General features: G+C 35.8%; 7 protein-coding genes and 2 non-coding genes across 10 annotated transcripts; 4 read left to right on the top strand and 5 right to left on the bottom strand.

Moving 5' to 3' along the window:
• Nucleotides 1-1,508: 1,508 nt before the first annotated feature.
• LOC6639836 (putative gustatory receptor 59b) lies at nucleotides 1,509-2,740 on the bottom strand. The gene is made up of 2 exons (XM_002062676.4): nucleotides 1,856-2,740; nucleotides 1,509-1,801 (listed from the first exon to the last, which is right to left on the bottom strand). Exons 1-2 carry the CDS (start codon nucleotides 2,738-2,740, stop codon nucleotides 1,637-1,639), a joined length of 1,050 nt encoding a protein of 349 aa, XP_002062712.2. The 3' UTR covers nucleotides 1,509-1,636.
• A 197-nt stretch (nucleotides 2,741-2,937) lies between these two features.
• On the bottom strand, nucleotides 2,938-3,627 carry LOC6639857 (putative gustatory receptor 59b). The gene is made up of 2 exons (XM_015178956.1): nucleotides 3,493-3,627; nucleotides 2,938-3,102 (listed from the first exon to the last, which is right to left on the bottom strand). Exons 1-2 carry the CDS (start codon nucleotides 3,625-3,627, stop codon nucleotides 2,938-2,940), a joined length of 300 nt encoding a protein of 99 aa, XP_015034442.1.
• Nucleotides 3,628-7,519: 3,892 nt separating this feature from the next.
• LOC6639894 (protein arginine N-methyltransferase 7) lies at nucleotides 7,520-9,859 on the top strand. Its single transcript, XM_002062678.4, has 3 exons — nucleotides 7,520-7,707; nucleotides 7,775-9,337; nucleotides 9,395-9,859. The coding sequence occupies exons 1-3, from the start codon at nucleotides 7,621-7,623 to the stop codon at nucleotides 9,800-9,802; spliced, it is 2,058 nt and encodes a 685-aa protein (XP_002062714.3). The 5' UTR covers nucleotides 7,520-7,620; the 3' UTR covers nucleotides 9,803-9,859.
• On the bottom strand, nucleotides 9,798-11,512 carry LOC6639625 (tektin-B1). Its single transcript, XM_002062679.4, has 3 exons — nucleotides 11,125-11,512; nucleotides 10,638-11,069; nucleotides 9,798-10,579 (listed from the first exon to the last, which is right to left on the bottom strand). Exons 1-3 carry the CDS (start codon nucleotides 11,334-11,336, stop codon nucleotides 9,922-9,924), a joined length of 1,302 nt encoding a protein of 433 aa, XP_002062715.1. The 5' UTR covers nucleotides 11,337-11,512; the 3' UTR covers nucleotides 9,798-9,921.
• Nucleotides 11,513-11,946: 434 nt separating this feature from the next.
• On the top strand, nucleotides 11,947-13,523 carry LOC6639626 (rRNA 2'-O-methyltransferase fibrillarin). Its single transcript, XM_002062680.4, has 4 exons — nucleotides 11,947-11,960; nucleotides 12,033-12,308; nucleotides 12,372-12,520; nucleotides 12,783-13,523. Exons 1-4 carry the CDS (start codon nucleotides 11,948-11,950, stop codon nucleotides 13,359-13,361), a joined length of 1,017 nt encoding a protein of 338 aa, XP_002062716.1. The 5' UTR covers nucleotide 11,947; the 3' UTR covers nucleotides 13,362-13,523.
• Nucleotides 13,524-14,356: 833 nt separating this feature from the next.
• Nucleotides 14,357-14,438, top strand: Trnas-uga. The gene has a single exon. It is a non-coding gene; the product is annotated as a tRNA-Ser (tRNA).
• A 604-nt stretch (nucleotides 14,439-15,042) lies between these two features.
• Trnas-uga lies at nucleotides 15,043-15,124 on the bottom strand. Its single transcript has one exon. It is a non-coding gene; the product is annotated as a tRNA-Ser (tRNA).
• A 1,806-nt stretch (nucleotides 15,125-16,930) lies between these two features.
• On the bottom strand, nucleotides 16,931-24,777 carry LOC6639877. 2 transcript variants are annotated; one of them, XM_023181811.2, is made up of 6 exons: nucleotides 24,713-24,777; nucleotides 23,448-23,649; nucleotides 23,129-23,316; nucleotides 18,100-18,381; nucleotides 17,617-18,030; nucleotides 16,931-17,550 (listed from the first exon to the last, which is right to left on the bottom strand). In XM_023181811.2, the coding sequence occupies exons 2-6, from the start codon at nucleotides 23,563-23,565 to the stop codon at nucleotides 17,374-17,376; spliced, it is 1,179 nt and encodes a 392-aa protein (XP_023037579.1). In that variant the 5' UTR covers nucleotides 23,566-23,649; nucleotides 24,713-24,777; the 3' UTR covers nucleotides 16,931-17,373. The 2 variants fall into 2 exon arrangements, with proteins under 2 accessions (XP_023037579.1, XP_002062717.1); XM_002062681.4 differs by having other exon boundaries at nucleotides 24,639-24,715.
• Nucleotides 24,778-25,119: 342 nt separating this feature from the next.
• LOC6639878 (zinc finger protein 277) lies at nucleotides 25,120-26,601 on the top strand. The gene is made up of 2 exons (XM_002062682.4): nucleotides 25,120-25,399; nucleotides 25,456-26,601. Exons 1-2 carry the CDS (start codon nucleotides 25,144-25,146, stop codon nucleotides 26,565-26,567), a joined length of 1,368 nt encoding a protein of 455 aa, XP_002062718.2. The 5' UTR covers nucleotides 25,120-25,143; the 3' UTR covers nucleotides 26,568-26,601.
• Nucleotides 26,602-26,662: the final 61 nt, after the last annotated feature.

Below are 26,662 nucleotides of genomic sequence, written 5' to 3'. Positions count from 1 at the left end.
AATATCCATTCTGAGCGTAAACTTATTGGTCTATATCATATGGTATAATTATGTTTACATTCATAAACTAGTTTTATTATGTACTTTGTAGTTGGCAACAAACTTGAACTGGTTCCTCTAGAACAAGAAACACTAAATAGTTGAAATTTCCAAAGAAAACCTTAAAGTTTTTTAATTTATAAGTTAAATTTTAATTGAATTGAGGGGAAGTTTTTGTAAATTAAAGTCCTCAATTGTTGTGAAAGTATGGAACTAGTTCTTTTGATGAATGCAACAAAAATTCTTGAATTTTGCAGTAAAATTTTGAATTTAGAACAAGTTTTATTGCAATCGATAGAAATTTATAAAGGTCTTCTAATAGCATTTAGTTGATAATTTAACTAGAACTAGTTCCAATAATATTGCATATATATGCAGCAAAGAATGCCTAACGAACTTTAATTGTGACAGTCAAATTCTAGCTTTTGCATGATTTAATACATTATTGAGTACAATTGATAAGCATTAAGTATTTAGGTAACAGTTCATATAGTTCTTGGACATTAACTTTATGATCAGTTTCTAGTAGATTTCAACTTAAAGAAATTAGTTTTTCGACTTACTTACTTTTTTAATAAAACTTAGTACAAGCTTCACTCTCTATTAAAAAGTTGGAATTTTCAACCAATGTCGCTGTAGGAAGGATAGATAAATATATTAAATATAACGTATACGACAAGTATGCAGTAAGTTCAAGCCAATATAATGAAGTCGGAGTTCTCTAAATAAGTTGGTACAAGTTTATGAAAACACATTTCCAGTAAGCTTAATGTTTAATAAATAAATATATCGTTAATTAATTATACAATTTGAAATAGTAGTTTGATCAATATAGAAAGCAATATGTGTATCTTAAGTGTGTATAACATTTGCAACTAGTTACAACAAGGTAGATTAGTTCATCCTAACCTCGAATATAACTTAAAACTACTTACAAGAAGTTGAACTAGTTCATCAATTTCGGATATAAATTGTTTGGTAAGTTTAATTTTCAAAAAGTTTCTTTCTTAAAAGTAAAATAATTGAACAAAAGAAGTATTGCAAATTCGGTTCCATAACATTTTGAATAATATGCATTAAGAAATGTATTGTTGAAAAAAGTTTTCAATACACGTTTCACGATTTGTAGCAGAAGAATAGAAATTAGATTTGCATTTGCTTTTGCTCTTTGTTGTAGTGATAAAAAAAAAACCCGAATTTATTGCGAAAATTATGTTTTGATTTATTTTATTTCATTTTATTTATGCCCTCTTTTGCCCATTTCACCTGCTAACCTTATGTAGTTCTCTCTGTCTCTCTGTGTGTGTGTGTGTGTGTGTGTTTATGACATAACTTTCATCACGTACGCTTTTGTGAAAGAGCAGATGTGCATACGCCAAAAAGTATGCAACAGCAAAACGTGATTTCGTTTTAAAAATTTCACAGAGTGCGCACTGGCAAACGTTTCGAGAGTTCGCTGTCAAAGCATAAATTTATTTGTCGAACGCATTCATTTGGAAATTATCGAACAGCAAATTATTGGCTCTGGCTTCAAGCAAAAAGGGGAAGGAAGTCATCTTGTAGTTTTCTGTGATAAAATTTCGTATTTTTTTTAAAGCTATTTATTCGTGTTCTTCAAATAGAAATGGAACTGCATTAACACCACGGAGTAGGACAAAACGGCGCCCATCATTTCGAACCATTGTTGCCGATCCACTTTGAAGAGACCGCAAACCCAGAGGCTTATGCGACTGCTATTCCCATAGATGATGTAGGAATTTAGCTATAATTGAATACAGTTTAATAAAAGGTTGTATGAACATTTTGAATAGTTTACCTCTTTAAACCATTTGCCTTCGGTAACTTCATGTTTCGGAGGACTCTGATACTTGACAACCAAATCGCAGATATAGTCGAGCAAATAAAAGTCTAAAGTGCGGATAATATAGGTTATAGAACCATAGATTATCAACCAAAATGATGTATTCGTGTCGAAGGTAAAGAAAATGCCCCAGTAGCCATAAATGACAGTGAAAGTGACATAATAGAAACGAGCAACGAGCATTTGAAGACCGTACAATCGATTGACAGTAAGTACAGTACGACTCAATTGTGCATGCACAGACCATAGTTGACGCAGTGTGACCAAATCAGCATGCGAAGCAGTTGACGATGATGATATAATACGATTAATCTCTCGATTGATACACTCAAATCCAAGTGACATGCGCCATAACGCCAAAAAGTAACAAAATACAGCAGATCCCAATATATTGATTCCAAAATTGAAAAATAATGCGGCCAAGACGGATAACAACGAAGAAAACTCCAGCCATTCAAAGAAACTCACTAAACTGTTAACACTTAGATACACGGTGGTAAAACATTTCAAATAAAATAGTGTAATTAACAAACGACTAACATTAAGTTCATTGCTATAACAATCAATCTCGAATCGTTGCAATTTCAAAATAATACGCTGCACTTGCATTAATGCCTTATCACGATAAACTCTCGATACCAAGGTATAAACTATGGCTGCATAATTCACGACATAGTTCACGTATACGGTAATAGCCATAAGTTTTGGATACAAATCGAATGGCATTATGTCATTTGCTGCCTTCAGAAATATAACTGGCAATAGCACTAGAGTTATGGCATTCAATATTAAAGCATAAATGCGGGTAAAACATGTTTTGTAATAATGAAAATTTTTCATACGATGCGAACTAATGCCAATCCAAAATGCATAATCAAAATAAAATTGTACAATACGTAATATAAGCGGTGTCATACTGAACTCGTTGAAACACGGCGGGCAACTAACTAAATAATGTCTTCCTTGTTCCGTTTAATCAGCTAGAGTGCCTCCATATTGAAGATCCTTCACAAAGATATGTCTATTGACTGCATTTATTAATAGATTTTTCGATTCAAATATAAATGAAATTGCACCAAAACTATGGCATAGGACATTATGGCGCACATTAAACTATACCATTGCATGCGATCCACTTGAAAGAGACCACAAATCCGTATGGTCAACTTCGAACTATTTGCATAGATCACAAACGAACTTAGCTAAAAGAAAGAAAGTATTCTCAATTTAAAGAAATGTCCAAATATTTTTTCTTAATTATTTCATACCCCATTTGTCCATTGAGTTTCACTGACAATGTGTTTCGGTTCACTTTGATATTGTACGACCACATCGCAAAGATAGTCAAATAGATAGAAATCACAAAATCGTAACCAAAAAAGAGAGCCACCAACAATGGACATAGAATAACGAACGTTTCCACTTTTGTTTAATAGATAACTCCAATAGCTATTGACCACACAAAAGATGAAATAATCGAAACGAGCTGCCAACATCTGAAGACCATATAATCCACATATACGTTGAGTAGTTCGATTTAGGCCAATATATAGTGACCAAATGCGATTTAGTTTCCTTTCATCTAGTGGAACGTGGTGAAATATTTCCTTCAAGTGCTGATTAACAATTTCATATCCTCGTGCCATATGCCAGAGACCCAAATAATAGCCATATGTTGCCACTCCCATAATATTCATGGCATTGACAAAGATAAAGGAGTTTACCATAAGAAACGGATCGGCATCAGGAACCCAAAGAAATAGTGTACACAAATTACCCACATTCATAAAAATTACAACGGTAAATTTCAAATAGAAAAGCCATCGCAGTGTAGATTTCGGAGCTTCCTTCAGTTGTCTTAATTTTTTCAAGACATTTCGAATTTCCGTAAGTGCCGCATCCCGAGCCCATCGCGATAATATGGTATAAGAGACACCCACATACATCACCAAGTAAAGCATCTTCGAGGTTACGTCGATTAAAGAAACACGCGGAAACCAATGATAAGATTGCACATACTTTGTAGTATTCCAAAAGACCGCGGGCAACATTATCATGGTTAAGACATTTACACAAGAGGCGTAGATACGCGTTAGTTTTGACTGTTCAAATGTTCCATTGACCATGCGATACGAAGTAAGGCCTAAAAAAAGGCAATACCAATTGTATCCTAGCAAGAGTTTTCGAGGATTCATAACCGTAACCGTTGGTGGTTGTCAATTAACTGCTTTCAATTCCTTCCATTGTGATGGCAATTATTCAAAAAGCTTTGAGCTTGAAGATGGTTGGCAAGATAAATTCACAAGGTTAAACCTATAAGTTTCAATAAACACAATTGAAAGCAGGTAATTATTGTTTGAGTTCAATTGAATTATATTTTAATATGTTGTTTACCCATCAAATATAAATGAAACTGCAATAAAACTATGGAATATGTTAATATGGCGCACATTGTTTGATACCATTGATTACGATTCACTTCAAAGAGTCCACATATCGATATACTTAGCTTAGAAGTCGTCTCGTATATTACAAAGGAGCTTAGCTGGAATGGGGAGAAATAATAGTCTTAATTAAATAAGTCTTGATACTCTTTCAATACATTAACAAGCAAACAGTCACTCCTACTTATAGCACGCTTAAACCAGTTGGGAATTACAGCTGCCTTACGTGTAAGGTCTTTTAGTTATCGCTTGTTTTCAGAGGCTCTAGGAAAGTTTTGCTATACTCAAAGCCTTAACTAGTTGGGGATTACAATATGCCACTTTTAGAGTACAGTCTATTCAGTAGACCAAGGACAGTAAAGTCTTTTTACCGTCTTTTAGTTATCGCTTGTTTTCAGACGATCCAATTTCACGAAACTTTACTTTTGTATGGGCTCTAGAAAAGCTTTGCTATACTCAAAGCCTTAACTAGTTGGGGATTATAATATGCCCCTTCTAGAGTGGACCAAGGGCAGTAAAGTCTTCTTACCGTTTCTAGAATCCAAATGCTTAAACACTTTGCGAATTATAAGGCCAAAATTATCACCTACTGATTCATGCCAACACTTAAACCTCTTGGGAAGAGTTTACTTATCCAGGGAGCCCTCTGCAACTACCAAACTATAAACATTGGGATCTTGTGATAGTCTTGTTATTGACTTTTTAATACTACTGCTTAAACCAGTTGAGAATTACAACTACATTTGGTTAAGAAAACACTCAGCTAACCAGTCTTTGTACTACTATTATGCTATAGTCTTACCTCTGGTGCCAAATTCCTTTCGGTTAGAGTATGTTTCGGTTCACTTTGATATTTCACCGTCAAATCGCATATATAGTCAAGCAGAAAGAAATCCACAGCTCGTATTAAATAAAATACTGATCCAAAGGCTCGCATATAATGCGGCACCGGTCCGCTAGACATTAAAAGATATCCCCAATAACTGTTGATCACACCAAAGATAAAAAAATCAAAACGTGCCGCCAACATCAGAAGTCCATACATTCGGTTTATCTTCCGAACAGTGCGATCGAGTGTAGTCCGAAGGTGCCAAATATCGTGTAACTCATTCCCGTCCTTAAATTTTGTTGAAATTCCATTAAACTCGCCATTGACAAAGTCATAACCACGCGCCACAACCCACAAGGCCAAGAAATAGGCATATGTGGCGACACCCAAAATATTCATAGTATTAATCATGAATATGGCATTGAGTACTGGCAACCAAGCTCGTGGTTTGGAAAACATTCCAAAGGCCAATACATTGGCAGTATGTAAGAAAAACACTGTAAACATTTTGAAATAGAAAATCCTTAGAAGAAGTGGATTTGTTTCCATATTCATTCTCCTGAGTTTTACGCCCAACTCGTGAACATGTTTCAGTATTTTATCTCTCATGCCTCTGGAGAGAATCGTATAGACCACAACCATATACATCACGGTGAAATATAGATTTGTGGTCATTGTAATGGATATGAGTTGAGGAAACGTTTTCAAATATTTCATAAAATCCACTGCGTCCAGAAGAACATTGGGCAACCAAATGATCGTAAAAATATTTATAGCCAGGGCATAATAACGGGTTAGTTTGGACTGCTGAAATTCACCATCGAAAAAACGATACGAAGTTATGCCCAAGATTAGGCTATAATTCGAATAAAGTGACACTAGTTTACGTCCTACCATTTTACCGCAATGCAAGACTACTAAGAGGCAACTAAATGTCCTTCATTAGCCTGTTGCCTCAATGGCTTTGGCTAATTATTGAAAGTGTTCGGTAGAATTCCTTTGAGACATGTCTGGTCACGTGTCCATATATATAGATCTTGATAAGGGATCTATATATAATGTCGCAAGTTATACAAAATTTCTACCTAATTAGAAATGAAGAACACAAACAAACAGATTAAAGTTTTATGATCTTGTTTACCGAAAAGGGTTTCCCATTAACCCTTTACCTGGGCCAAACAGGTACAATCTGCAAATATATTCTACCTGTTTCCTATATAAGGACATTGCTTCAATCATTGTCACATCATTCGAGTTTTATAATTCAAAGAGTTAACACACACACACACACCATGGAAGGAATGGAAGGTCCACTAGAGTTTCTGCAATTCGATGTTAGTTACATGGTTCTATTCGTTTTGATCATAACATTACTGGAATATCTAGTCAACAGCTGGCCAAGGACTACCAAGGAAACAAAGGAGGAAATCAAAGTACAGTGGTTCCATGAAGAGACTCCAATCCTTTGTCGTCATTTGGATTCACGACATCGTCATAAACTTATGACTGGAGTTCGACGAAGACTGGATTTTAGCAATTTATAGTTTATAAACATTAATATATAGTATTATTTTTAATTGAATGAAATTTGGCTTTAAATTATATAAGTTTAATATAAACAAAATTTGAAATTATGCATAAGAAATAAATAAATACATTAAAAAAAAAAAACAAATCTAATCATCTTCTTAATGATCTATGTGGTTGTAACTGAAAATAAAGAGTTGGGTTTATTTCAAGCTGAAAATGGTGAAAAAAAACTTTCAAATCTATTTGAAAAACATATTTTGCACATTTTAACAGCGAATATATGGATGTATGGGCATTCCTTTAGTTATATAAGATTTTATAAACAAGTTCAGCTTGTTTTAGATTATATATTGTCGCAAATAATCAATTTCATTAAACAATTGAAGAAAATGCATTTTAAAATTATTCAAAAATTTTGATTTGGTTTTGGTGGCAAGTGGAAGAAAAAGAATTATTTTATTTCTTCTAAAAACTTAATATGATCAATTACAAATAAAGGTATTTGGCAATTGACGTTCTAAAAATTATTCAAATATATAAATTCTTCCATTAATATATTCTTATTTCCATTAAACACATATATTCCCAGTAGTCAGATCAGAAAATCAAAAAGGAATGTTATTTACATTTGTTCAATTTGTTAATTACTGATTATATTTAATGTATTCATTCAAATCATCTCATTTACCGTTACTACTTCAAACTCTAACGTCTCAGGTGTCACATTTAAATTTGAAAATCAATGTGACCCTAAATTAGAAAAATATCGATAGCAGTTAATCGATTTCTTGTTATTGCCGGCGTGGTCTAGCAGTGCGAAAGAGAAAGATAAAACAGCTGAGAGAGTTAGCCGCAGAGACAAATAAAAATACAAAATTAATTTAACAATTTTAAGACGATTCTGCTTTAGGCGTGCCATGTCCTCCTTTTCCCAAGTGAGGAATCCCATAACAGGACAAGCCACCTGGCAGGAAAATGCAGATGACTATGATTATCATCAGGAGGTAACGAAATCCTAATGCCATGTGGTTGCTGAAAAGGATTGACAAACCATTTCCATTCCATTTGTAGGTGGCCAATGCGGGATTCGGCGACATGCTGCACGATTGGGAACGGAATCAAAAGTATTATGCGGCCATCAAGAAGACGATAAAGAGAATGCAAGCAGATGGACGTGAAGTTCATGTCCTAGACATTGGCACGGGCACCGGAATCCTGTCGATGATGGCTTTAAAAGCGGGAGCCGACTCAGTGACAGCCTGCGAAGCTTTCCTGCCCATGGCCAATTGTGCTGCCAAAATTATGACAGCGAATGGTGCGGATAAAATCCAGTTGATTAGAAAACGTTCCACAGAGATTCAAATCGGTGTGGATATGGCCAGGAGAGCTAACCTTCTCGTCGCCGAATTATTAGACACTGAACTGATAGGTGAAGGAGCCATTGGCATCTACAATCATGCTCATCAGGAGTTACTCACCAAGGATGCCCTATGCATTCCAGCGCGTGCCCGTTGCTATGCCCAAGTGGCCACCTCCTCGTTGGCCAAGCAATGGAACGGTTTCAAACTGATGGCCAACCTTGATGGTGAGACATTGCTAAGAGTGCCACCACAGTTGAACGAATGCAAGGGCGATGCGGCTCTACATGATCTTCAGTTATCCCAATTGCCAACCGAATCTTTTCGTTTATTCAGCAAACCTGTGGAAATATTTGAATTTGATTTCCAACAGCACTTGGAACCCATCCAGAAGCAAAGAAATAAGGTTGTACCACTTCAAGCCAGTCAGCCGGGCTCAGCGGATATGGTCTTCTATTGGTGGGACATTGATTTGGACCATGAAAGTGAAATAGTCCTTAGCTGCGCCCCCTTTTGGGCTCACCCGGACAAGGATAAACATGTTGCAGGCGAGGACAAACCTTTGGCAAATGCCATTCCATGGCGGGACCATTGGATGCAGGCCATTTATTATATACCCAAACCCCTCCACCTAAGCAATACAAAAGAAACTTTCTACCTGAGCTGCCATCATGATGAATACTCCCTTTGGTTCGATGCCCAATTGAAGGAACCTGCCGAATCCATTGAAAGGCATCATTGCACCTGTGACCTGCATCTCATCAATCCTCGCAGTCGTATAGGTCAACTGAATCAATCGCCGCGTAATAAACGTTACCTCAACTACCTGGAAGAGACGACCACAAAGGATTCCCAGTTTTTGGTCCTGGGCAACTCTTGTTTCTTGGGACTGGCCACATGTGGCCTGGGAGCAGCCTCTGTTGAAATATATGATTCAAATTCGCTTTCTCGTCGACTGTTGGACTCGTTTATCAAATTCAATAAGCTGGAAAATGTGAGTCTACTGGAGAAACTTGAAGACGTCCAGGATCATAGCAAATTAACTCACATCTTTGCGGAACCTTATTTCATAAATTCCATTTTACCCTGGGATAACTTTTACTTTGGCACTTTGTTATTGAGTTTAAAGGATAAACTGAGTGAAGGGACTCAAATTTCACCTTGTGCTGCGAGAATCTTTGCCTTACCCATGGAATTTTTGGATCTACACAAGATTAGGGCTCCAGTGGGCAATTGTGAAGGTTTCGATTTGAGTTTGTTTGATGAAATGGTTAAGGTAAGAAGATAAAATCATAAACTAAACTTTTATTATAAATTTCTTGCTCTTTTTTAGGACTCTGCCGACAAAGCAGTCTCTTCCGTAGAGGCTCAACCCCTCTGGGAATATCCTGGACGTGCCTTGGCTCAACCACAGGAAATACTGCGTGTTGACTTTGCCAACTTCAATCAGGAACTGCATCAACAAGGCAGCATTGAGCTGATCAGGAGCAAAGAATGTAATGGAATAGCCCTTTGGGTTGACTGGCAATTGTATTCCTCGGAGTCTCCCAAGGCCTTTGTAACCTCGGGACCCAGTCAACCCATTGAAATTGGCAAATTTGTCAAATGGGACATGTTTGTGCGGCAGGGAGTGCACTTTCCACAGACCAGGACAACCAACGCGACCCAAGTCGAATGGCAAATAGATTTTAAGCCCTTTCTGGGTGAACTTAATTTTAAATTTGATTTAAAATCAATTTAAAGAGACAAAATTATTTTATTTTTGGATTTTTTACGCACATAAATTTTGGAACCACAACTACACGAATACATCACCCGATTGGGGGGGGACGGGACAAAGGGAGAAACGGGAATACACCTCTAGTTCTTTGGTATCTCGCTCTCCATGCGTGTGAGGACAATATTGCGATCAGTCTGTGCACTGGGATTGGCCAGTTTGAGACCAAATTCACCGCCCTTGAGACGTTGACGCAAATCCAAGGCACGAATGTCGGTCATCAGGGCATGTTGCTTGTTCTCCAGATCAACATCACATTTCTGTGCATGCTCCTCCATCATATTATAATGGGCACGACTCTCATCAATCTTGGTTATAAGAAGACGACGAATTTCACGTAATTTCTCCACCTCGATGCACAGCATATCATGAGCCTGATCTATGCACAACTCCATGCCCGATCGCTGAGCACGATTCTCCAGACGGGTCTCGGCCAATTTGACGGCATCAGTTTTATCCCTCAAGGCCTGTTCCAGGGTCTTGATCTCACACACTGCCAACTCCATATCATCCTTCATCTTGAGCTTTTGCCATTCGAGTTCATTGCGTGCCCGTTGGGTCTCAAAGATGCGTTTCCTGATGGAATGCTCGGCACGTTCTTGCTGGGATTGCAGCATATTACGGGCCTTTTCACGGCAAACAAAGAGAGCCTCCCGTATGGCATAGGTATCGGCTAGCTCGTTCTCGGCTAGCTGCTTCATGTTCTTCACATGCTCCAACCAAGTCTCATAAGAACAGGAACTGCAAGGATTATAAGGATAATCATAGAACGGATTTGATTTGAATGTTGGGCTCTTACTTTTTGGGATTCCTAGTGGGATCAGGCTTGAAGGATATATTTGCGGAATTGCGATCCAAAGCCAATTGGGATTCATCAAGCTCCACTGCCTCCAGTTTATTCTCAATTTCCAGGCCAATCTTAAAACGGACCTCCTCCAGGCGCGTCAATTTCTCCCAAGCCTTCTGGCAGCGATCGGCCAAAAGACGTTGATTATTCTCCAAAATGGCCAATTCATTTTTGATTTCTGTATCGGCATCATCGTAGGTCATCTCAGAGCCCGAACGTCCATCGCGCATGGTAAGAACTTCGGCTATAACCGATATGGGTCCCGCCAATGACTCCAGTTCACGTTCCGTGGCATCTTTCTCCTCCTGCAGCAAAAAGATTTCCCTTTCAATGCGTTCGAAAGTTTTCGAAATAATCTCACGCCAGCGATTTAGCTCCGAGATGCTACAAGGCAATTCATGTGAATCTATGGAAATGGAATGGATCATGGAATCCTTACCGATCAGTTAGAGCCTCATTTGTCTCATAGTTGGCCCAATCGCACTCGATTCTGGTCTCATTTCGCAAGGTCCTCGATGAATGGCGAATGGAAAAGGCATCTGTGCGACGGGCATCGGCCACATTACGCAACTGATTGACTCGAGCATGCCAATCCGTCAAGGATATATGAGGCAATGGCTTCTCCATTGTAGCCACCGAATGGAACGCCATGATTTAACGCGACAAAAAAGTGAACAAAACTATTTTTCAATTAAATATTTTCCAATTTTCAAAATTACAAGTCTATATAGATATATATTTATATATGGATTTGTTCCTCAACTCAAACTATTTTCTAGAATGAAAAAAAGTATTGTTTGAAAAATATATATGTAAATCAATGTTGTTTGTCTGAGGGCTCTTAGATCTCCAAGGTATTTGCCAGGTTGATTTGGGGTCATTGTCAGGGTTACGTTTGGACGCTATGAATATGTTGTCAAGGAGTCATTGATATAGGAAAATGTAAAACTTTAATAATTGAAATTATTTCAAATGGAAATCACTTAATAAATAAAAAAGATTTTCATTTCAATAATTGCTAACAAAATGTTTTTGAATCTAAGCAATGGCGCTAATAAATATCGATAACTATCCGTAGCATCTGTGCCAGCTTATCGATTGTTGCGCTACTATCGATATTTCCAAATTTGCTTTGCATCCCTGGGTTTCACACGTGTTTTTCTTCTTTACGTCTGCGGGTACAGCATTGGTTGTGCCGCGTGCTTCTCAGGAATTGAATTTTGAAATAAAATCTTGTATTAAAACCAAAAAACCTCATAAAAATGGGCAAACCAGGTGGGTGAAACTTCAATCGCCAAAAGGAACTACCTAGAAGTGGCATAATCTAAATTCTTGTATCTTTTTTAGGTTTTAGTCCACGCGGTGGTGGCGGCGGCGGTGGAGGCGGAGGCGGTGGCTTCCGTGGTCGTGGTGGTGGTGGCGGCGGCGGCGGTGGATTTGGAGGTCGCGGCGGTGGTGGTGGTCGCGGTGGTGGCGGCGGCGGATTTGGTGGTCGTGGTGGCGGCGGTGGCCGTGGAGGTGGCGGAGGAGGACGTGGTTTTGGAGGACGCGGCGGTGGAGGTCGCGGTGGTGGTGGTGGACGCGGCGGTGGTGGTCGCGGTGGCGGTGGACGCGGCGGCGGAGGTAAACAAGAAAGAAACAAAGAAATTTTTGGATTTTTTTCTTAATGTTTTTTTTCTATTCCAGCTGGAGGTTTCAAGGGCGGCAAGACCGTGACCATTGAGCCACATCGTCATGAAGGAGTGTTTATTGCCCGTGGCAAGGAGGATGCTTTGGTGACCAGAAATTTTGTGCCCGGCTCTGAGGTCTATGGCGAGAAACGCATCTCTGTCGAGGTAAAGGTTCTTCCCCCACACCGATCTCTCTTAGCCAATGATGAAGCTGTGCGCAGGGGTACAGAACATGGCAGTATGTGGCCATGAGCAAACATGTGTTTCATCTGGCAGCTGCTGTGGACTTTGGGTGCACATTGAAGCAGTTGCTGATGGCATTTTGTTTTGCGTAAATCTAAACACAACTGAGAGAGATTCGTCCTTTGCTTTGAGGCCTTTTTAGAAGTTTAATCTAAACTAAATGTTTTCTCTACTTCTTCCTCAGACCAATGGCGAAAAGATTGAGTACCGTGTGTGGAATCCCTTCCGTTCCAAGCTTGCTGCTGCCATTTTGGGAGGCGTTGAGAAAATACACATGCCACCTGGCTCAAAGGTGCTCTATCTGGGCGGAGCCTCTGGCACGACCGTTTCCCATGTCTCTGATGTTGTTGGACCCGAAGGTCTTGTCTATGCCGTTGAATTCTCCCATCGTTCTGGTCGAGATTTGATTAATGTGGCCAAGAAGCGGACAAATATTATACCCATCATTGAGGATGCACGTCATCCACACAAATATCGCATGTTAGTGGGCATGGTTGACACAATATTCGCCGATGTGGCCCAACCCGATCAGGGACGTATTGTGGCCCTAAATGCTCAGCATTTCCTTAAGAATGGTGGCCACTTTGTCATCTCCATTAAGGCATCCTGCATTGATTCCACAGCCCAACCCGAAGCGGTATTCGCCGCCGAAGTCAAAAAGATGCAGGCCGACAAACTGAAACCCCAAGAACAATTGACACTGGAACCCTACGAGCGTGATCATGCGGTTGTTGTTGGCGTCTACAGGCCACCACCCAAGTAGAGAGGGATGATGGATCAGTCGCTCCTTGAAATTTGGGAACAGATGATGCAGTTGGCTAGGTGTTAAGGCTCTATTACTACTACTACTACCTAATACAGACTTTTGTATTAAGTTTCACTTTTATTATTAAATCAAAAACCATAGTTTTAAAGTTAAATGATAAAAATACAAAAATATTTTTGTAATTTACGTACAAAAAAAATACAGAAAAAAATTACAAAAACCCAAAAAAAAAACCAACTAATTAATATATAAGAAATTAATTTTGCAGACTAAATTCATTTGAGAAAAAATACGATTCGAATTATGTGGAAATATTAGATCAAAATAATATTACATTTCCATTCATATGATGGAATTATTTTTTTTTTAATTTTTTATCCCATTTGTAATGAATTTCGACTATAGAAATATTGATCATTTAAAAATTGATTGATTATTTCTGAATTAACAGATTTGAGATAATTTGGGCGGTAAGGCGAGATCTTATAGAGATCGACTTTATGGATATCTTAATTCTTAGAAAATTTGGATTCGATATGACAAAATCAAATGGAAAATGCTCCTTCACATTTTCTTCAATTTGTTAAATATTTTTGAAACTGATATTAGAAAATTGAAACCTCAAGGATGACCCACGTTTTTCCTAATGTCAAAAATTAAAAAAAATGGAATTGTAAAAAAATTTTAAAAATTCCATTTTCATTTATTTAAATATGTGTATTCTTTATTTAATTACACATTTTTTTTTGAAATGCATAACTTTGATTTATGTTAAAAAACTATTTAAGAAGTTATTAAGCAAAAAATTAGTATTGTATTTTCTTGGTAAATCGTAAATCGAAATTTCATTTCTAACAATGAAATTGTAAACAATAACAAAATATGTAACATAAAGCAACAGGTTTCGAATTCAATTGTTCTCCCGTGCGGGCTAGAACCCATTACTCACCCTCGAAAATTCTAGTTGGCCATTTGAGCAGCTAAACCCAACAGCAGTTGTGGCCGAGTGGTTAAGGCGTCTGACTTGAAATCAGATTCCCTCTGGGAGCGTAGGTTCGAATCCTACCAGCTGCGAACGATTAAACTTTCTTTTTTACTTTTTTTTTTACCAATTATTCTTTAACAAACATTTAAAATAGTTTCAATTAGTAATGGAAATGTGTTTCGTTTTCTGTCTTATACAAGGTGGCGCAAAGGAATGTCATCCGATGTTGTTTGGCTCTAATTTTTTTTTTATAATAAACTTTGATTCTGTTTTTAAGTTATTTAAACATTGAGAAATTTATTGTCCAAATAAACATAAGTTTTTTTTATTTAGAAAAAAATGAGAGCCAAACAACATCGGATGACTTCTTTTTACCCGGATGAGTTGTATGCCACAATTGTTTACCTTTTTTAAATTTATTTAATTTAAGTCCATCTTATCTAATGTTGCTGAAAATTCGACTTTCGTTTTTATTTGTATCAGCTAAACTTTTAAGGGACTCTAATATAATATATAGTCAACGCACTTTACTCTAAATAACCAATTTATTATTTTTTGAGTATAAACAAATCTAGAACTGGATTAGAAAGTCTTAAGTTCTAAATAAGTTTATGATATGATTTTTGTTCAACAAAATATAAAAAGAAGAAGAAATATATAAAAAAGTAGTACAAAAAAGAAACTCTAATCGTTCGCAGCTGGTAGGATTCGAACCTACGCTCCCAGAGGGAATCTGATTTCAAGTCAGACGCCTTAACCACTCGGCCACAACTGCTGTTGATGATCTCGTGTCAAATGACTCATTTGATTATATGAGTGTCTTGGTTTGCTTACAACATTTCGGTTGCAACATGTTTCATTAAAGCGAAAACCGACAAGTTTGAAGCACAGTGGGCTCATTTAGTAAAATTCATTGGAAATATAAATTTTAATAATTTAATAATTTTAATACCAACTTTAGAACTTCCTTTTTAAGGAATTGTTACAACTTTTCTAACCAATTATGCTTTATATGTCTATAAGTTTATCTAAGAGTGACAATTTTTAGGCTTTATTGGCTAAAGATTGGAAAGAAAATGATTAAAAAAATGAATTCTTTTATTTCATTGACTAAAAATTGAGTGACATCTGAGCTAAGGGAAAGCCAATCGGAAAAAAGTCAAGTTTTAAGAGGAAATAAACTTTGGGAGACGGCTAAATTAAATGGTGACTGGACTTTAAATTTTCTTATCAATATAATTAATTAAGGGAATAGTTAAAATTTAATCCGAGATCCGAATAACTTCGGCCTAAACGACACTTGTATACCCTTCCATGTTTTTAATTTTAGTCATACCTTACCTACAGGCAAAATAACGTAAAAACTTTTTACTTTAAAACTTCCGTTTAGGTAGGTTAAAAGATTTTTAGCATTTGTTGTAGTTTGATATTTCACTATCCAGAATTGCAAAAATTAAGTCCTTAGAAAGGGTTAAAAAGACTTGCTGATGCAAACCGTTTGCAATTAAATGGACTTGAAGGATCTAAAAAATCATCTTTTCTTTGGCACACATATTTAATGTAAGACCAGTCAGATCAGATGTAATATCTACTACAACTATATACATATGTCTATTTTCTAGAAAATTTCAACCACGGATCCAAGATGTTGCATTTGTATACCCTTGCAAAAAGGGTATATTAATTTTGGTCAGAAGTGAGCAACGCATAGAAGGAAGCATCTACGATCATATAAAGTATATATATTCTTGATCAGTATGACTAGAAGAGTTCATAAAGCCATGTCCGTCCATCTGGATCAACGCAAACTCCTCCTAGACCGTTACAGCTACAGAGTTTGAATTTTGCATGTAGGCTTGTATATACTGCAGGGGTTGTATGATGATAGGCGATTAGATCGATATAATTTTTGTCGGATTTTTATGAAACATGTATCATTTGACGGGAAATTCAATTTACTTTCATACTTAGATTAAGAAAAAGTACTTTAGTTTAAATTGGTATCGTAAAACGGCGTCAAACCAAGAGACCTCAAGAATTACATACAAAAACCCGAAATTTCGATTGGCGCCAAATCAAATACTGGGGCTAAAATGAGAATTTTTGGTATGTAGCTTATCTTAGATTACCTAGATCTACAACTTCTTCAAAGAATACACAGGTCTAACTACAATATTAAAGATTTTGGAAAGACCGGGCTAAACTAATGACCAGCATTTGGGGGCCGATTTTCGTTCAAACGCACCTGTAAAAAAAACGTCGAAAGCTGACATGACAATAATTACGGGACATTATCTGAATACAATAACCAACAAATTATATATTATATTATTCAAAAATTTCTTCATTAACTTTCTTAGGAGCCGAGAAAATCGAATTCAAAGTTAAAAAAAAGGGGTTAACCTGGTGACCACCACTGTAAGTAAAAAGTTACCAAAAAAATAAGCTCAAAATTCTCAGGCAATTCACAGAGTTTGCCGATCTTGAAAGCCATATCCTTTTCTAGCTTTCATTTCAAAAGATACAAATCGGTCCTCTCAAAATATCAAAAAAACTTAATAAGTGATAAATTGTTGAAAAATTTGTTTTTGTTTGATTTATTTAACATATTAATATTAATTGCTTTCAAAAGTCTCGTCCGAAATGGACATATTTTAAAATGACAGCGTTCGCTTTTAGTATTTTTTTTTATTATTCGTTAAATTACTATTTATTTAAATGTTTTTTTTTAGTGATTCTCCAAATATAACAATATATAATATAGAGCATTTTCCTCTTACTTTCGACATTCATAGCTTAAGTCTAGATTCGCTTTCGCTTCAAGATTCTGCCTCAGGAAACACATACACACAAAAATACATGCACATACACACATATATAAATCGGTGCAGACACATATGTATATATATGTATATATGAATGTGCTAATATTAATTGAAATCTTTTGAAACTTAGAAACTAAAAAGGGAGTAAAATCAATCAATCGCGTTGCATTTTATATCACCGTCTCACAGTAGTCGCCGCTTACAATTTGGCCCTCTTTGGCACTCCGATGGCCTCGAGTACCCCCGATGTCTCCAGATGCTGGAACAAGATCTGGAGATACTCATCCCGATGTTTCATGAAGTGGGCAGCATGTTGCGAATGATCCCAACACTTGAAAGTGACCGTAATGTCGGCTCTCTCCCAATTCTCGCGGACCTGTGTATGGCAAATTGTTAATTAGTTACAGAATTATTAAACCCAATGGAAATATAGATGGCTCACCGCATGATTCGACGATGGCGGACCAATCGGGTCGTTCTTGGAGACAAAGAACAGGGCCGGCGACTTTAATAGAGTCGAGTGGAACATTTGACTCGATCTCATGTAATGAATGGTCGCCTGATTATGGAATGTCTTCATATGGTATAGCGTATAATTTCTCAATGCACTCTGCATCCGGGCGTTCTTGGGAAATATCGATTTGGGCAGACCCACCGGTATTTCCGTAATATCGGCAGCACTATCCCATATCTGGCATACGAAACGATCCAATATGCTGCCGTAACGTTCCATATCCCGTGACATCTGCAACATTATCTCGCCCAATTGATAGGCACCCACCGAGAAGCCATGCATCACAATTGGCTCATAAGCCTTGTTGTTCTCCAGGAATTTCAATGTCTCGGCGGCCACAACCTAGAATCAAAGTATGTAGTTATAGTTATAGCTATCGGATCATAATGATATATATTTGTATTGACTTACCTGCGTTCCTTTGGTGGGCCACAACAATTGCCAAGGTGTAATATGGACAACCACCACATCGAAACCCAATTCTGTATAGATCTGAGCATATTTCTTCAAATGCTTCTGCTTGGCCATTAGCCAGGCCATCATGAGAACCAAAGGATTACCCGTTGGCTTCTTAAAGGCCAATGTCTTGGGATCTATTTCAATGTCGCCCTTGTGCGTCGTGTAGAGTGTCATATTTTTGGTAATATCCTTGGAGGATATATTGCGACGATTCTGTCCTGGAGCCATGGCGCTCTGAAAAAATGCAATAAATTATTGTTGTTAAACATGTTCAAGTCTCGAAAGATAAAGCAAATTAGAAGCTTATATATTGACATAGTTAGTGGATAATTCGTTTAAACTGAGAAAGATTATAAAAGCTTAAGATAAAGAACACTGGAGTACACAGACAATTGAGAGACTTGCAAGCAACTAATAGACTTTCAAGTGTTTTATCAAACGAAAAGTTGATAGCAGAGTAAACACATAATTATCTATTAAATACCACAAAATGGAGACAATCCTAGCATCTTTAACTCATATGTATCTAACATCAGCTCCCGAACTCATAAACGAGATCATTTTCTCGGCGTCTTAGTTTAAATAGACCTTCTCTAACTAAAATAAATAATGAATTAGCGTCAGGAGACAATCATCTAAGTGAAAAAGTTTTGGAAAATAGATAAAGGACTTAAGGGAATTATTAAAAGTAAGAGATTTTAAACCCACAAGATTATATTTTCAGGACTAGAAACAAAACTAGAATATAGACAGTGATTCGTCACAAAAATTAAATATTCTGTTCCATGAACTCGTTCAAATGATTAAAGTGAGTTGAAAACATTTCAAAATACAAGTATCTCATATATTGAATATTTTTTGATGAATATTATTGAATATTATTATCAAACCAAGCCTTATCTTAAATATAAAGCTTCATTTTAAAATATGTAGTTTCTTACATTTTTTTTGTTCTTTTGAATTAAAGAAAATCACCTAAAAATAAGAATTCATGCATTTAAGTGTTGAATTAACTTCCTAAATGATAAAAAAAATTGTGAGTTTTACTGATTTTTTCCAAAAATATATGAAAGGGTCTTGAGAAACTCTTAGCTCTCAGAAGTTTAAATATGAAACTGAAAGAAATGGGAAAACTTTTTTGTTACCAACTTCCCAAAATAGTTCTAATATCGACTGAAAATCGAAGAAATACTCTTCCAAATGATTCAGATTGTATTTAAAATCCATATATATATATGTATATTTGACTCAAGGTTACCATTTCAAGTGCCCTTGGTTAGGTAGTGCTTTCTACTGTTTGGTAGTAGTCATTATCTGTTGTTGAAATCGATAAGCTTTTAGACCCTTCTATTCTATAATCTATTAACTTTAAACGTCTAGACAATGAAATAATCTTTTTAGTTTTATTTTATTTGAATAGTTCGGATAGGTCCAGGGTAAACTACAAATCTTATCTACATACTGTGCACCTGAATATTACCTGTTCGAATGGCCTGATCATTGTGAACTTATCGGACCATTTAACGATTAGATATGGGATTAAGCGTGGCGTGGTTTATATGCAAATTAGTTCACTTGATTTTTATTTGCCAACACAAACACACACAGAAAGCGATAATAATAGTAATTAGATAAAAGAGATGTTAAAAAGGATCTATAAATTTGAAACGTAAAGAACACTATAAAGAAGGAAACTCAACTCAAAAGTCTTTTACCACCTTGCCAATTACTACTAAATTTTAACACAATTTTTTAATGTCGCGTTTGGGACATAATTTTATAACTAGGTAAAAATTGGAACCGTGCAATATTTAAAAAATGCTTGTTATGGCCACTTTGAAAGTTAATTCATTAATTAAATAATCTATGTGTAAATTTGTTTAAACTTAATTTAAAGCAAGTTTATAGAATTTAAGATCAATTTTATGTTAGACACCAGAATCTTAAGATGATTCAAGACGTCTAGAGAACAGAAGATACTTGTCACACAGAATAGTCTTAAGACACAAAAAAAAAACTTATTTTAGCATAAATTCAAAGCAGTTTAAAGACAATTCTTCATACTATACGTTATTATTCCAATTAATGGTTTGTTACAAGTTTTTTCTTCAACTTGATTGACCGTCAAATTGACTTAAATGCAGTTAACTGAACGAAGAATTTTTAATTTTGCCGTTGCCAACCATAATCAGCTGGTTAAGAACTTTGGATTCATAGATAGACCAAAGCCAAATCTGTTAGATAAGAATATTGCAATTTCTTTTTTAGATAATGACAATGGTCAAGGCAAAGAACAAGTTTAGCAGGAATATACATATTATACCATACACATGTATGAATATTCAAATTTGGACACATCTACATACACACACCCACACAATCGAGAGAGAGAGAGAGGAAAACACTTTCACTTTAGTTCTTTGGAATTATTGTTTGACATTTTGAACTTGAACCACTCACACGACGTTTCAGATGACGATGGGCCTTAAGTAATACAATCAATAACATGGCCAATAATAATAATTCAATTGCAAAATCCAACATTGTAAATCATAAGGAAAACCAAAAATAGATAAAGAACAGGTGAAATCGACTGACCGACTAGCTGACTGACTGAGTGACTTACCTACCCAATGGAATGATCATGGATAGAGAACCAAAGCTCACCTTCCAATGTACAAATGTTTGAGTGTGGGGGACTTAGAATTGTAGTTTTTTTTTTTTGCGGCAGATTGAATTACATTGCGGCACTGGAAGAGTGCAACCCCAAGCCAACCCCCCAACCCCCTTTCCCCAGGTTGATCCACTAGTTCTGTTGGAAGATTCAGCTCTTCGCATGCTGAATGAAAGCTTGACATTGATCGTCATTTATGATTTATGACTACAGCAAAACTGAAAAAAAAAGTAAGAAAGAACGTAAAAAGCTGCCCTCAATTGAGCAGTCAAGCTCTGCTCCAGGGTGGCTCTAGAGATCAGAGGCATCGGAGGCAACTAAGCGACAAAATTTTCCATTCAGTTTGAGTTTAAAAATGTTTAAAAAGCATAAGTAAATCTTCCATTACAAAGCAATTTTTGATGTTTTGGGAAACATTTAAAAGTTTTTAAAGTGTAGTGATTTTTTTTGAGGATTTTTTCTCAGACATTCATATATAATGTAAGGATTCCTTTATTTTTTAGCTCTTATTTTTCTAAAGAACAATCTGATATTTCTGGGGAATCATCTTTAGTTTGTCTTTCGCATAAAAAGACTCGTTCTACAATTTTTTATTGAAATCATTTCTCAACAAGGTGTCAGTTTTTGTTAACAAATTCAGTGCTTTATTTAAAAGTTACTGTAACCCGGCGGAAATTCATTAAAAATTCTAATTACAAATTGATTTCTTCTATGAAAATATTCTAAAAATAGTTTCTATTCACTTGAGGTGAAAACAAATGGCATAGTTAATCACAATATGCAAGTACGTGGTACTCAGATGATAAGAGTATCTGGCGAATTTAGTTGTAGATTTTGGGTAAAGGTGAAACTCGTTGTCTTAATTTAGAAACTTTAAACTTTAACTTTAACTAATTACAATATGATGTGGAATACGGTCCTTCCCATTATGAACTGTTCAGATTTGGATACCTAATTTAAACCCCTAAAATGATCCACAGGATTCGCCATTGATTAAGCCCAAAAACCTAACTATCCGTTTCAAAATATCACGTGTAGATAAGATATAGAAGTTTAGGTTTAGAATTGTAGATTGATTATCGAATAAAATACAAAAAAATAACTTAGTTTGACAGCTGAGGCATTATTCCGAGTTGATTTATTAATCTAAGCACGTAACAGGCTGAGTCAATTTTGTTTGCCATGTCGATACAGATAATATGTGTATATACAACTACATATGTATATTGATATGTATATATAAAAAGTTATAAACACAGCTGGTAAACCAAGCCAACATAAAAACTACCTTTAAATAGAAAATGTTTGTTAAACTTTGTTTGCTTGCGTTTTTTCAATAGTTTTGATAGAAAATTTTAATATTTAAGTCATTAATTTCTTTTCTTCATAATAAAGCAACTATTTTCTGATTCCGAATCTAAAAAAATAAGTCGTCCAAATTGTATTTTAATTCAAAGAGTTATATTTGAAAAAGTTTTTAGAAAACACACGGAAAGTGGAAAAACTTGGATCAAATTTGTAGAGCCCAATAGAATCGAATAATTTATAGATCTATTGAGTCCTTATTGAATAATAATTGAATAATGTATCAGGAGTTTAAAATATTTTCAAAATTTCTTTATGAAATGTGTTATTTTTCACCTTACAATTTAAAGTTTAAAAATAAACAGAAATCAATTAAACAACTGAGTGAGACTCGAACATTTTATTTAAAAAAGAAAAACTAATTGCTGGAAATTTCCAATTTTAGATAATAAACTTTCTAATGCAGCGGATTGTAAAAGAAAAGTTGACTAAAATTTTACGTGAACAACTAACAACGTTTCAACTAAGGTAGCTCGAAAAGTAAATTGTTATATCAGCTATAACAAATATAACTTTTAAGCCATATGATATCATTTTGGTTTACATATATTTTTTTGTGGTAAATAAAAGAAAAATACATATGAAGGTTATGTTTTTAATATCAGTAATTTTAAGGTTAGTTCATGCATTAAACGAGCCACTGGTTAATTATAGTATAGCGCAATTAAGAAACAAATCGTTCGCCGGCTAATCAACAATGTAGTCAAACAAATTTATAAAGGTTTTAATATATGTACACACAATACAAAAATTTGCAAGTACAAAGTTCAGAAATCAATAATCAAACATCTCAAATCAAGCATGGAGGAAAACAGAGAAAGAGAGAGATAGAAGCAATAGGAATAAATTGAATGTAGGAAATATAATTTGGGGCAAAATGGTCAAAATTACAATAATATGGAAATAAGTTCGATAGATAATTACGAAAAACAAAATGCTTACTTGTTGCGTCGGGGTCACCACCTTGGTGATGGGAGTTTGCAGGCTTGAGAAATTACGGTAAATGGGTCGCTGCAATTCCCGATATTCAGCTGGCCGAAGAAGACCCTCCTGCATCATCTGCCCCTTACCAAAGAAACTATCCGCAAATGCATTCTCATAGGGAACAGCTGCACTTCGACTATTTTGCGCTGTGACAGGGAAGGAGGTGCAATTAATGGGGCAATCAATTTATAAATAAATACATTAATACACTCAATACACAATTAATGTGTATATACAGAGAAATTGGGTGAAATATTATTAATATTATTATTATTACCGCCAAAGGATAGGCCCACGGCTAAAGTAGCGGCTGTTCGACCGGCAGCAAATGGTAAACTTATTGATTTTTTTCCTGCAGTTGCATAAAATGCAGTGCGAAAGAAATTGTATGCCATTTTCCTTCCTTTATTTTTTTAGTTAGTCAGTTGTAATCGATTGCAAAGTAGCCTAAAACCGGGCGAGAGGCGACACAAGTGAAACTGCAAAAACCAAAGACATACACAAATTGATAATGCTTTATTCTTAATTTAAACAATATCCACGTCCGCAAAAAAATATTCGTTTATGCGTATACCAAAATCGTGATCTATCAAAAATTCAATGGGTAAACTGAAATTTAACAAATTTCTTCACTTTCACTTGAGTTTAGTTGTAGTTTTAATTGTTATAACAATTCAATAACATGTGAATAGTATTAAATTGTCTATTTAGTATATTATAAATTTATTTTTAGGTAAACACTTTGACAAATTTGTGTTAAAAGCAGATTTAATTTATATATTAACATGAATTATTCAATAAAAATTGTGATTTTTATAATTTTAGATTCCAATTCATTTTTAATTTCTTTATTTAATATAATTTATGAATATTATATAGGTTTTTATACTTTCAAAACTAAACTAAACATTAAATTTATTCAAAGTTTTGAAAAAATTTTATTTTTTATTCCTTTATTTATATTTAAAGTTGCAATATTTTTTAGGAATTCCAATTATCCAATATTTTGAATTTTTATAAACTTTTTGTATAAATTTAAACATTTAGACAATTTGCTTTATTCTCTTGATTTTTATTTTTTTTATTAATTTCTTAAATTTGTCGTTTTGATTGGAATTTTAATGTATTTATTTATTTTCCTCTGAAATATTCCAAGTGTATGAAGTTTCGATGAAATTCCTTTGGAAATTGTAAATTTTTGAAACTTTTTCACGATTTTGATCGACGCATAAATGAAACGCAATCATCTGCTTCCCAGACAGTCTCTCACACACACGCACACACACATAACGAAAACTCTACCAACACAATTACAGGCCATTGCACACAAAATGAACTTTGTACCTAAATGCGTAGTATACATATATATACACACACATACACACACACACAGACTAAAAAGCCGCTGCTGCAAGTAGAGTTTTTTATTTTTTAAATTAATAAATTTTTGATTTCTCCTCCACCCAACCTGTGCGTGGTGGCTTTTGGTTGCCTTTTATTGATTTACAAAAAAAAATCGAACGAACGGAACGCGAGACTTACGCTCAAGAACGTGCTTTTGTTTACTTTGTCTGCGGACGAACAAAAAATTAGTTTTAATTTATATTCCACCCCCAGACTCTGTTAAATGTTTAACATTCAAATGATCGACTAGAGAGCACCCTCTAAATTAGTCAATCTCAGCAGGAGTGGGTGAAATGGAGTTAGTTTTAATATATTGTTAAAGATTTAAAGCAGTTAGTTGCAATTGGACTTGTATTGTAATCACTTTATTTATAAACAAGTCTATAATAACGTTTTTTTATTCAATTGGCTAAAGAGATATGCTCTTTTAGTAATGGGTATCAATGTAGAACTGTTTACAGTATGCTAATTAACAGAATATGGGTTCTGTTAACTAACACAAACCTAATGTTTGGTCACACTAAGCAAGCACAGCTGTTTTGTGTTGTTTAATTTTTCAGCTTGGTCGAATGGAACACGCGGAGATGGACTCGGTGCCAGGAGGCAGTTCATCATTGGAAGCCACGGCCAGCGAACAATCCCACCTTAAACCATCGGGCAATACAGCCATCAAGTGTCTGAAATGTGAAAAGGTTTACATCTTTCCAGCAGATAGAGATGATTGCTTAGCCCATTTGTATCTGGAGCATCGTCTGGTTATAGCCGATGTAGAAGATATAGCAATGTTGGAGGAGTATTTGCAATTCTGGGAGAAGCAGTTTCAGGGTAAGTGTAAGACTGAATTATTAACATTTGTCTAATTGAAGTTATTTGCTTGGCAGACCATGAATTTGAGCAATATTGTACGACCATGTTCTTGGACCAACTGCCAGATGGTACCTATGCCAAAAATGAAAAATATTATCTGCTCTGTGATATCCTGCCGCAGGACTATGAATTGCGCCAGAGCTTGAAGGAGCAGCGCCTTAAATCTGCTCTGGAGCGCCATCATTACGAGCTGACGGATCGGAATTTTAGCAAGGATTGTCTCTTTTGTCGCACCGTGATCAAGGGTTTACGTGCCGACTATTTGGATCATTTGTTCGATAAGCATTTTCTGCTTGTCGGCAAACCCGAAAAATTGGTCTATGTCGATGAGCTGCTCAATCAACTGGAGAAGAATCTAAATAGATTGATTTGTCTCTTCTGTGAGAAGACATTCAAAGATCGGCCCACTCTCAAGGAGCACATGCGCAAGAAGGGTCACAAACGCATCAATCCGAATCGCAAAGAGTATGACAAATATTTCCTCATAAATTACAATCGTGGATCACAGCCACAGCAATCCCGTCAAGGCCATCAAAAGAGACAGACCTCAAGAAGAAAATGCTCCAATTCCACTGTGGAGAAGGAGGGAAGTGTGGACTTTGATAAGCATTTCGCTCGCCAGGATTCGGATGGGGAACACGACTCCGATTGGTCGGATTGGGCCGGCGATGATGAGGCTGAGGGTAATTCCTTTAAATGTCTCTACTGCCCACATTTGGACAATCAGTTTGCGGATCTCAAGCAGCACATGAATGAGATTCATCATTTGGATTTCGAAATGGAAACCAAATCCCTGAATTTCTATGAACGTGTCAAAATTGTAAATTATGTGAGGCGGCAAATTTGCATGCTGAGATGTGTTAGCTGTGATCTTCAGTTCGATGAATTTGATTTACTCGAGGAACACATGACCCAGGAGTTGCATTGTGGCATTGGGCGGCGCTTGAACTGGGATAAGCCAGAGTTCTTCTTTCCCTACATGGAGAATGATGGTTTGTTGTGTGTCCTGGATGACACGGGAGCGGATGAAGAGGAAATGGATATGGTACGCATCATATCGGAGGATAGTATGGCCGAAATCAACAAGGATGCGGAGCGTTTGTCCTTGGAGAATTTTAAATTGTAAATTAATTTAATTGGAATCTTTATATTTTTTTATTAAATTAATTGGGAAAAAGCAAGAACAGCCTTTCTATAATTTTTAATTGTTTAAGATGCACC

This window comes from Drosophila willistoni (genome assembly GCF_018902025.1).
Source record: "Drosophila willistoni isolate 14030-0811.24 chromosome 2L unlocalized genomic scaffold, UCI_dwil_1.1 Seg196, whole genome shotgun sequence".
Classification (NCBI taxonomy): domain Eukaryota; kingdom Metazoa; phylum Arthropoda; class Insecta; order Diptera; family Drosophilidae; genus Drosophila; species Drosophila willistoni.
The sequence above is the reverse complement of the archived record's forward strand: the minus strand, read 5'-3'. Positions and strand labels throughout refer to the sequence as shown.